This window comes from Mytilus trossulus, chromosome 3 (assembly GCF_036588685.1).
Source record: "Mytilus trossulus isolate FHL-02 chromosome 3, PNRI_Mtr1.1.1.hap1, whole genome shotgun sequence".
In the NCBI taxonomy this organism is placed as follows: domain Eukaryota; kingdom Metazoa; phylum Mollusca; class Bivalvia; order Mytilida; family Mytilidae; genus Mytilus; species Mytilus trossulus.
Genome location: NC_086375.1, coordinates 64,187,437 through 64,200,042, shown reverse-complemented (window position 1 = coordinate 64,200,042; position 12,606 = coordinate 64,187,437). Strand labels below are relative to the sequence as shown.

General features: G+C 31.8%; 1 protein-coding gene across 1 annotated transcript; it reads left to right on the top strand.

Moving 5' to 3' along the window:
* The first annotated feature begins 1,202 nt into the window (after window positions 1-1,202).
* LOC134709634 (uncharacterized) lies at window positions 1,203-5,337 on the top strand. The gene is made up of 2 exons (XM_063569784.1): window positions 1,203-1,395; window positions 4,552-5,337. Exons 1-2 carry the CDS (start codon window positions 1,224-1,226, stop codon window positions 4,896-4,898), a joined length of 519 nt encoding a protein of 172 aa, XP_063425854.1. The 5' UTR covers window positions 1,203-1,223; the 3' UTR covers window positions 4,899-5,337.
* Window positions 5,338-12,606: the final 7,269 nt, after the last annotated feature.

Here is a 12,606-nt window from a genome sequence, read left to right as displayed (position 1 = left end):
TCTATTTACTGAAACTAAAGTTATAGTGCGAAAACCCGGAAAAATGCTTATTTGGACCCTTTTTGGCCCCTAATTCCTTAACTGTTAAAACCAAAACTTACAAAATCTATCCCAACCTACCTTTTATGGTCATAAACCTTGTGTTTAAATTTCATAGATTTCTATTTCCTTAAACTAAAGTTATAGTGCGAAAACCAAAAGTATTTGGACAACGACAACGACGATGACGTCAACGTGATACCAACATACGACCATAAAATAAATTTTTGCGGTCGTATAAAAAATAACTCTAAAGGGCAATTACTCCTAAAGGGGTCGACTGACAATTTTAGTCATGTTGATTTATTTGTAGATCTTACTTTGCTGAACATTTTTGCTGTTTACAGTTTATCTCTATCTATAATAATATTCAAGATAATAACCACCGAACACATTTTTTAAACTAGATACCCAATGATGATTGTGACCAAGTTTGGTTAAATTTGGCCCAGTAGTTTCAGAGGAGAAGATTTTTGTAAAAGTTAACGACGACAGACGCCAAGTGATTAGAAAGCTCAGTTTGCCCTCTGGGCCAGGTCAGCTAAAAAGTGTTGAAATATTACCCTCTTGGTCAGACTTTGATTCAGTTTTATTGTTGCCATTTTCTTCATATTCTTCTGTTGCATTAGAATTTGTAATGTTTTTCACTGAAAACGTAGCATTGAGGTGTATTTTCCGAAATTTGCCGAGTATCACCGGAATGCCATGTGATAACGTTATGGAAAGGCATGTGATAACAATCGAATCATGTGATAAACTTTTCATATCAGCCCGCTAAGCACCAATTCGAAAAAATATGGGATATACGTTGATTTAATGCTATTATCATACGTTAAAAATCATATGTTATTTAGTCTAAGTATATGATAATAAAACTTATTACACGTTAACTGTTGGTTACTTTCGAGTTGAGAAATATCGTAATGCACTTGCTGCAGTGTAAGAATCTAAATTTACTTTGCAATGAAATGCATAATTCTGCAGTAGTCAATCTATACATGTGCAAACAAATTTTATGGCATTTAGAGCGTGTGTTTATTCACAAAGGAAAAGAAGCAAGTCATATTAGATTAATCAATTATAGTAATAGAATATTTATAAAAATGTATTGATTTTTGTCTTAAAAATACTTTTAGATATTCAGATCACTTCAAGGAATTGAGTCATCTTGCCTTGTGTCATACATGAGAATGGTAGATTCCTCTGTTTCTATCAACACAGTATCTGGGTTGATAGAGACAGAGAAGAAGAAAGCACAACTGAAGAAGATATTTGTAAATATAACTGAGTCTGAGGATTGGGAGGAGACAGAGTTGTTGTATGAACAGCACACAAGTAAAATAGATGATTTTTTGGGTAAATATAATTAAAAAAAAATATGCAATCCTTTTAGATTTTTATTAGCTCACCTGGCCTATAAGATTTTTTCATTACTATGCGTCCATGGTCATTTACTTTTACAAAAATCTTCTCCTCTGAAACTTTTGGGCCAAATTTAACCAAACTTGGCCACGATCATCATTGCGGTATCTAGTTTAAAAATGTGTTGGTTGACCAGGCCAAACAAACCAAGATGGAAGCCATGGCTAAAAATAGAATGCAGTCTTCACATGAACTGTTAAATCTACAGACCCGGACCTCAATTTTTTTAATTTTTAGTTAGATTCTGTTGGCCTGTAGATATGATTTTTACAGGCCAGAGAGCAATTTTACAAGCCGGGGCTGCCAGGGCTGCCACTCAGCTTGTTGACTGAGAATATAGGGTTAATATGTAGATTTTGTCTTAACAAAGCATTTAGAGCAAATCTGACATTGGGTTAAATTTTTTATCAAGTGAAGATCTATCTGCCCTGAAATTTTCAAACGAATCATACAATTAGTTGTGGGGTTGCTGCCCCTTAATTGGTAATTTTTAAGGAAATTTTGCCATTTTTGGTTATTATATGGAATATTTTTATAGATATAGATAAACTGTAAACAGCAATAATGTTCTGCAAAATAAAATCTGCAAATAAGTCAACAAAGAGTTATTACCCTTTACAGTCAGCATAGACCAAGGTGTGTGACACAGGATCCAAGGTGTGTGACACAGGATCTGAAAAGCATCTAGCCCCCCCCCCCCCCCCCCCCCCTCCATAGAAAAAGAAGGCATGAAGTTTTACACATTTTCAAAATACAGAGAGATGTGCCCCTTAACCAATGGAAAAATTGCTGAGTTTCCGTTCTACAACTTTTGTTTGCCTCAATCAAATGTAATGAAACTGATACACAATGTGTATTACCTTAAAATAAAAGTTTGAATTTTGGTTGCATCACTTTTACTGTTATAGAGATATGTCCCTGTACAAACTGAAAACTTGTTGATTTTTACATTTCTGTTTTCTCTTGAATTTTCATCAATCAAATAATATGAAACTTGTGCACAAAACACATATCAAGTTTGAAATTTGGTGGTGTCACTTTTACTGTTTTAGACTTGTATATAGATTCTACCTAGGCATCGAGTGTAATACAATATTTATCCACTTGAGATAGTTAAATTTTCAAATTTAAAACAAAAGGATTGCCCTAACGTTTTAAATATTTCTATTTCAATGTCGAGAGTGGATAAATATCGTATTACATGAGATTTGGTGGTGGAATCTGTTTCTGTAATGATTTTTTAACATTATGCAGGCAAATTTTTCCTTCTTTTCGAATGATCTGCAAAAAGATGTGTTCTTTTTATGTGACATTATCAGACATGGTGTCCTTTTTAACTCACCTGGCCTAAAAGGCCAATGTGAGCTTTTCTCATCACTTGGCGTCCGTCGTCGTCGTCGTCTGTCGTCGTTAACAATTTTTCAAACATCTTCTCCTCTGAAACTACTGAATGGATTTATATGAAGCTTAGCATGATTGTTCCTTAGTATATCCTGCACAAAATGTGCGCTTCGATTTTTGATCCGTCAAAAAACATGGCCGCCGTTACTTAAAATAGAACATAGGGGTCAAATGCAGTTTTTGGCTTATATCTCAAAAACGAAAGCATTTAGAGCAAATCTGACAAAGGGTAAAATTGTTCATTAGGTCAACATCTATCAGCCCTGAAATTTTCAGATGAATCAAAAAACCTGTTGTTGGGTTGCTGCCACTTAATTGGTAATTTTAAGGAAATTTTCCAGTTTTTGGTCATTATCTTGAATATTATTATAGATAAAGATAAACTGTAAACAGCAAAAATGATAAGCAAAGTAAGATCTACAAATAAGTTAATATGACCAAAATTGTCAATTGACCCCTTAAGGGGTTATTGTCCTTTAATGACAATTTTTCACAATTTGTTTATCATATTTGCTAACTTTAAAAAATCTTCTCCTCTGAAACTACTGAATGGATTTGGTTAAAACTTAACACGATTGTTCCTTAGATTATCCTGCAAAGTGTGTGCTTTGATTTGTGATCCGTCAAAAAACATGGCCGCCGTTACTTAAAATAGAACATTGGGGTCAAATTCAGTTTTTGGCTTATATCTCAAAAACTCAAGCATTTAGACCAAATAAGACAATATGTTAAAGTATTTATTAGCTCAAGGTCTACCTTTCCTGTAATTTTCAGCCGAATTGGGTAACTGGTTTTTCAGGTATAATGCCCCTGAATTGACGATTTAAAAGAAATTTTGCAGTTTTTGGTTATTATCTTGAATACTATTATAGATACAGATCAACTGTTAATAGCAAAAATGTTAAGCAAAGTAAGATCTACAAATAAGTCAATTTGACCAAAATTGTCAATTGACCCCTAGAGGAGTTATTGCCCTTTAAAGACTTTTTACACAATTTGTTCATCATGTTGACTTACTTTAAAAAATCTTCTCCTTTGAAACTGCTGTATCAATTTCAGCCAAACTTAGGCTAAATGAGTTTCAGAGTATCTAGTATAAATTTTATATTTCATTTCCTTGTATGTCAAGAAACATAGCTCCTATGGCCAAAATAGAACATAGGAGAAAATGATTTTTTTTTGCTTTTGAAGAAAATAGGACGATTCAAAGAACATTTAAATAAATTGAAAAGCCAAAATAATCATTGATGAGAGATTTAACCAAAAAAATTAAGGTGAGCGATTCAGGCTCTTGAGAGCCTCTTGTTTCATGCCGTCACAATAGGAATTTCAGAGAAAAGCAAGAAAGTTTGAAGTCATAATCGGATTTTGACCAATGAAGGACTGAGATCAAACTAACCACAATTGATTAAACTTTTTTTTGTACAATAAAAGAAAGAGATAAATTAATGAAGAACTAGAGAAGTCCCTTTACATAGGGAAAATTTGCTGGATTTTTAGTTGCTGTTCTCTAACTTAACTTTGCCTCAACTAAAAGTTATGAACATAAACAAAATGCTAGAAATTAAGCATGGAATTTAGTCGAGTTTATATAAGTTATTAAAATGTTTTAATTTTACAATTTTAAGTTTATTAATACTGAAAATACATCACAAATACACTTTTTATGTCCCTTAATTTTTATTTCAGATATTAATCTGAAGAAAGGCCATGTGCCGACCATGTTTGTAGAGTATTGTATGGAGGCCAAGGACTTAAGAATGAGAAGAGAAGATGATTTTTGTATTTCAATTAATGTAAATGTTAATGGAAAAGCAATTGCTGTGGATAAAAATGTTCAAAATTTGCTTTCAAAATATAAAAGAAAAATTAACACTGATTTAAATAAAATTTCAAAAAAGATTAAAGTTATAGACACCCTAGATTGTTCACAGCTGACCTCTTCTTCCCTACAGTCTACTCAACCTACTTCTTCATCTACAGAACAATCTACACAACAGTCAACACAATCACAATTACTGTTTAATGAACAATAATAATTACACTTTAATTCATATTAGAATTAAACCAGTTTAAAGGGGCACTGGCTACAAGATATAAAAAAATGAAAGTATGATTGTTATTGGTTATATCTTAGATGATCTCACCTGGTTTTTATATAAAATTCTGTGAAATATGCATACATGTACCATCAATTGTTATGTAGTAGTTACATTTATGCTTTTAATGAATCTTACTTATTGGTTTTTGATAAAGTGCTGTTTGGGTGTGTTGTTATGCCATAAATAAACAAACTACAGTAAATTCAGAAATTATTGCCTGCTTTTATTATTGTGATTTTGTCAGTTTAGACTTAATGTGGCTCGGGTGTCTTCCTCCATCTTGGATTTTGAATAAGCAGATATCTTTGGTCTATATATTTGATGAAATGTGCAAATTTTGAGTGTTGTATATAAATGATGTAAAAGACTTTAAATATGATTATTACATTGGTTGCAATGAATTACATTGATTTCCCAGTTGAATAAAAACCGATAATTTCACATGTGAAACAAACGTGGTTATTTCACTCTCTGACGTCATACAACAATAGGCATTGTCAAGACGTCGATAACGTCAGATCAAAACAATTTGTGAATGCGTAGGAAAATAATATAGTTCCTTACATTTTCTGCATTAATTTCATAAAAAAAAAAGCCATTAATAGCCAATGTAATAAACAGTCTAACTAATCGCCGTATTTGAATATAAAAAATAAGACAACTTGTGACCGAACGACGCATGGATTAAACGAGTGCGCACGCGTTGTCTTATTTTTCATATTCAAATACGGCGATTTAAGTTATACTATAAATATAGAAAATTGTGTGTTTTAACATAACCGACCGTGCAAGGGCTGTATAGCCAGTCAAGGTCGTTAAAAACTTCCATTCGTTGTTTTAACATAATTGCAGTGGTAAATACTAAAGTACTGTAAATTAATTTCTCCCCACGTTTTTACTATGTTTTTTTTTAATTCGTATACTATCGTCCACAAGTGAACCTGAATCAATAATAATTCATTTTCATTTACTATGATATAGTACACACTGTAATTGGCATACACGAATTATCCGCTTTAAAATCTGTTAATTGAAAAACTGTTTTCTTCTCAGCGTTCAGTGGACAATATTTCATGCAATATTGAGGACGTCTGAAATTCAATATACAATAAATCTATTGCGCTGTGGGTCCTACAAAGTAAAGGATCTGTCAGGAATGCCAGAAAAAAGAGTTTTTCACTGGGAAAGAATATCTATGATAGGAATAGAAATCATTAAAATTTGTGTCTACTACACATTTATGATCATTTATATTAACATCCCCATTTCGAATGAAAACATGTATTTTTAAGTCAGTGCTTCCATGATAAAACAGGTTTAAAATGTATTGAAATTTCGTATGGCAATACAAGTAGATTCTACATCGGTTAACATGTGTGTGCTTTCATCCAAAAAATACTGAGATTTCAATCGTGGTATTTGAGCCCTAAATAAATTATCCAGTTCTTTTAAATAAAGCGTGTATGGTGTATTGTGAATGAATATTATTATTTCGCTTAATCAAGTATAGCAGTTACCTTTTTGTGGTTATTTTCTAGGAATACGATTATTGATTTATATTCTGGAGATATTCTGATAGATGTTCGAAAAAAACGTAAAACAAATTTCTCGAAAGAATGCAACATTTTACATAAAAATGACAAACTAGTTAATTAGTAAAGTTGGTATTATAGTACTAACAAGCTTATGATCCTTTATCATTTCTTAACATCCGTTTTAAGTATACTTTTAAAGCATTTTATTCAGTTTGCTTCATTCCCGCCAAAATCGTCCTTTTGACGCCGTCTTTTGACGTTGCCAGTGCCCCTGAGTATTGTGACGTTACAATGGACCTTTGACGTTCTACACAATCAACAAGATTTGTGTGTAGAAGCCATAAATGTCCCTTTGGCAGCAAGAGGATTAAGGAGGATCCTGGGTATAAATGATTTTTTTTTCTTATATAGGATTTCGCTATATTTTTTCATAAATGAACTTTATCATATACTTACAGAAAAATGAAATAAAAAAATGGGGTCACTGTTTATTTAAGCTGAAATCTGCCTCTGGAAGAAGCATACATTTTTGTTAATGTCCTTTTTTACTGTTGAACTGATAGGAGAAAAAGAGGAAATATCGAAATAAAAAAATAACCTAATATAAGAAATCTCTTAATTTTTACAATTATTTGGTTTATGTACAGATTATTTGAAAACAATAATAAAAAATATAGGTCACCGATGAGTTAAAAAAGATATTTCAAATTTAAGGCCATAAAATGGCATTTTTGCACCAAAGGGAGATAATTTGGAGCTTCTTCAGTTTTAAAGATATCTGGGGCCAAACCAAATATTTTTTTTTTTTTTTTTTTTGTACCATATCATAAAGTAACTACTAAAAGTGTAATAAATAAAATTTATAATGAAAAAAGAAAGGTTTAACTTTTTGCTAAAATTTTTGTACCCACGAGCCACCTTAAATTCAATTTTTTCAAACTTTGCCAAATAAGGGGAGATAACTCAGATAGTCATTTTTACAATAGAAAGTGTTATGAATTTACCTATTTCGATATGTAGCAAGAAAACAAGTTCGGTGACCCCATTTTTCTTTTGCTTATCTGAAAGCATGTTATAAGAGCAATATTCTCACATTTTATCTTAAAGTTCTTATAGTACGGTTTCGTTTTATCACCCAAAATTTGATTTTCCATGAATAATCTATACAAAATCTGACAATTTTGCGCAACCTGTAGCGTGAAAAAAGTACGGTGACCAATACTTTTTAATACAAAATCAACTTCTTTGGTAGGTTATGGAATTCCTTTTTTAAGATATTCAAGTTAAAATAAATGGCAGGAAAAGATTTGGACTATAACCTTATATTTGCACTGGTATTTATTCTGGGTCTTAAATAGGAGGAAAATAAATCTAGAATCTGCTTTAATTTTGGCAAAAAAACTTTTCAGTTCTATTAAAGTCTTGTATAAAAGGGAAACTGGGTATTATGGGGAAACATATTTTACCCTGTAAAGAAAAAAAATCAAGTTGAGTCTCATGTCTCATATGTTTTTAATTCTGAATCTAAAAAGATATATAAAATGAAAGTTTGTTTAATCTGATAGTGTAATATGAAGGTTAAACCTCAATTCCTTGATTTACACATATGATTGATGTTGACAATACTGCAAACCTTTATATAGCTGTATCTTTATGACATGTCTATGTAAGTCTTAATAAAGTAAATGTATTTTATTATTAGTTTGCATATTTTTGTTTCTGAGCATGTGTAAATAGAAATTGATGAACAGTGTTACCATTCACTTTAAATTTCTTTAGCTAACATAAATTTGCAATTTAATGCCATTAGTTCCTCAGAAATCAATAAAGATATATTTATGGCAAGCTGTTTTTATATTTATTCAATCTCCCAGATATCTTATATTTAACTAGATAAGATCTTTTATATTCAATTTCGAGATATCTTACAAAATTAGAAATATAGATTCCTACACTGCAATAAGTGTATTATGATATTTCTGCACTCCAGACAGTTAAATTTTATTATTTGAAACGCGAGGCTTTACATACTTAACCTTATACTTGCATTACAATTTAAAGATAACGACTAATACAGAAGTTTTATAGACAATAATAGTGCATTGACTTGACATATCAACGATATAAGGATGAGGCTTAGAAACGGGAAATGCGAGGCTGTGCAGAGCTTTTTCCCCATTTCGGGCCATATACTTATATCGTTAAATTGTCAAGTCAAAAAAATGTTTCTCTAATAATTTTTAGCACCAACAACTATGTTGATGATCTAGTCATATATTACTTCTTATTAAGTCGTTCACTAGTGGATAGTTGTTTCATTGGCAATCATACCCTATCATATGTTTGTATGAAGCACCATATTTTTGAAGATTTATGTGTCACATAAAAAATGTAGCATAATTAACTAGTTCATGTTCAAATGGGGTCAAGCTTTTTTCAAAATAGAATTATATAAAATTAAAGGTCACTTGTCTTTCATTCACACATTTTAAATATGCCACCTTATCTGGACCTCCAGGTCCCCTGTACTGAGGTTGCCTGGTTAATGACTAATATGTTAGATTATACAACACCACTCACCTTGAAGCTATGTTACAAGCAGATAAGCATGCTACAGAGGATGATTAATAGTCAAAAGGTGCATAGAGGCTTACAAGTGAATTATACAGTTTGTGTGAGCAAGGTATGCAAAGCAAAATAAGGCAGATATAGAAACATAGGAAACATGCATAAAGATGAAAAACTAGCAATACAAAGTACTAATTAGAAGCACAGATAAAGGTGAATCTACTTGTAAAAATAAGTCACAAATGTGAAACTATGGGTTAGTAGGCAACCATTTATGGCATATGTGACTTTTTTTTAAAGTTTGCTGGGATTTGACTAAAATTCCCTATTTATAATTCAAATTTTGCCGCCCCCAAAAAATGATGAATTTTGGCAAAAAAATAATTTTCTGTCTAAATTTTTTTTTCTATTTTGGGTTTGATCCAATTTTAGTTTTTTTGGTAATTTTGCATTAGAATTTTAAAAAAATAATTTCTTGCTCCAAAATAATGCAACTAAGGGGGTTAGCCATGCGCGCATGTCTAAGCCGGGGTTAGTTCTACAAAAATGTAAAATTTGTAAAGTCCAACTAAGGGGGTTAGCCATGCGCGCATGGCTAAGGGTTAGTTCTACAATAATGTCAAATTTTATTAAGTCCAGCTAAGGGGGTTAGCCATGCGCACATGGCTAAGGGTTAGTTCTACAAAAATGTCAAATTTTGTTCAGTCCAACTAAAGGGGTTAGCCATGCACGCATGGCTAAGGGTAAGTTCTACAATAATATCAAATTTTATCAAGTCCAGCTAAGGGGGTTATCCATGCATGCATGGCTAAGGGTTAGTTGAATTGTTATAATATATTTCCATACATGTGAACCTCCCGACGGGAGTACAAAACTCCCGTTTTCAGGGTCTCCTCCCGTCCTCCCGTTTAGGAGAAAAAACTCCCGTGTATAAAATATTTCATAAATGAAAATTTTCAGACGCCATATTTGATCATTTCTTTATACTACTGTATGGGTGTAATTGACACCTGTGTTAAATTTTACCTGTACATCAAAGAAGATGTATAATTATATGGCTTCACTTGACAGCTTGGGTGACCAAAATTTCCAAATCTCCTGATCTGAGTTTCACAGTCCATCACATGTATGTAATTTCATGGGTGTCGTCCTGGTTTGCCCACTTTTGATTACATGTATGTGTAAACATAGAGGGAATTTTTGTTTTAACAATTATAGTTTATTTCTGAATTATAGTCATATTTTTTACCTTTTATTAAGTCTTTCCACTTTTCTGTGGAAAGACTTATTGTTTTTCTTCTGATTATTATTATTATTATTATTATTATTATTATTATTATTATTTTATTTTTTTTCCGCCAACTTTTGTTCTTGCGATAAATGTTTGTTTCGCAATATGTCGCTTAGATATTTCTCATATAGTATCGTATAGTTTATGCGCTTTTAAAATTTACCCTGCTAAGCCGCACCTTTTTCTTTGTAAGAGTTATCTCCCTATTCACTGTTTATCATCTGTGTGCATCTCCTTCGAAACAAAAAGAGATATCGACAAAATTCTTTTTACAAATTGTTTGTTACATCCTCAGAAATTTTTGGCTCATTTGGATCGAAGCGATTTGATGAAATTTTATAGGAGTTATCTACCTTTACAAAATAAATTTGTCAGTATGCTTTTTTAACTCATAAACCGTTAACCATATAACCCTGGAATGTTTTTATTTGAGTCCCCTATGTCCTAAATTAGAAAATGAGGTCAAGGTCAAAGGTCAAGGTCAAGTTCTCAATTGTGACCTTTGCTTGTTTTTGCATTTTCTCCGACACTTTGAGAGATACATATAAAAGAACAAGTGCAATATTTCAGCTTTATTGTAATGAAGATATGCTACATTTAGTCTTATACAATTAAATGGCATCTTATAGGAGTTGGTGCCCCTGAAATGTCTTGATATGAGGTTATTTGATTATAACTTCAATTAAGTTCATTATAAACACATTTGACCTCATACAAAAGGTTAAGTGACAAATAACCTTGAAAAATGGCTACCGGAAGTGACCTCTGGAAAACCGGAAGTAGCTTTTTTTGCAATTTTTTCACATAAAAGTACTCAGAATCCATATAATTTGTCATATAGATACATGCACAGATTACTGAATACTTAAAATGACTTCCTGCAAACCGGAAGTGGCCAATTATCTCCCATTCTACATACAAAAGTATATAGAAACTATATATTTTTGGAATCAGTGTGAAAGAAGCTATCATATGAGACCAAATGTGACATTCATTTCACCGGAAGTAGCATATTATCTCCCTTATATCACTCAAAAAGATAATTAAACCACCATTTATCGCATCAGTATGAAGAAACTACCTTCTATACAAATTTCTTTGGTGTGGAAAGACTTTCAATTGTTCTCTGAACAATTGGTTTTTAATTTTACCTGTATATGTTCAAAAAGAACATTATATTCTGTTATTAAATCAAGGAAAGTGTGCAAAACTTTCTAAATTTTATATATTTTTGTCAGGAAAATGTATTTTTATTCATTCAAAAAATAGGAAAAGCGTGCACTTGAAATGAACTATTTTCCAATTTATCAACAAATAGTTTTAATTATTGGTACATTCTGAAAAAAGGTAAAAAGTAAAAGAATGAAACTAAAGATTTATTAGAATAAATCTCATTGAATATCTTTAACTTTATTTAACTTATTTTTTTTAAATTTTAATAAAATACACTGTTCTGAAACTTATTATAAAAAATATCCAATTTATTCTAACAACTAGTATATAAATGCAACTTCTCAATAGCCAAGCTATAAATATAACACAATTTGCACAGTAATCTGCATCCAAGCTAGCATTTTCTTAAAAAAAAAACCAAATAACAACAATAACTTAAAAATATTTTTCGATTAATAATCATGATTGCTAACAACACCAGTTAGAACTTCAACCAAAAAGGCTATTTACTTACTATGAAACAGCAACCAACAACGCAGCACGAACAGTGTGGCCAGGGGTTAATGTGAAAGGCTGCTACTTCCACTTCACCCAGTGTATTTGGCAATAGTCACAGAAATATGGACTACAGTCCTATTATAAAGAAAATGAAGACATAACTTAACTGCAACGAGGAGCCGCAGTACAACCTCTTGTTCCACTCCACCTTGTTTGGGAAGTTTGGTTAAACACTAAAGAAGACATTTGAAAAACTGAAAACATACTGGCTACAACTTCATTTACAGAATACATGACAGAGTTCAGGATTGAAAGCTACCGTTTTCTATGGAATCACTATTACACAGAAGGACTCCCACCACAAATCACTTGGGAGGATGGCACAAAAAACTTAAGAAGAGACTCAAACATGGCCATGAGATCATTGAGCTACTGAAAAAGACACAGGCACTAACAGAATGCAACATTATCCAAGATGCAGCAGGAGGAGCCCAACCACCAAAAAGATGAGGATACAGAGTATAAGAACCAGACTCCAACTACTGAAAGAAAGATTCCAACAAGGACTAATAAGCGT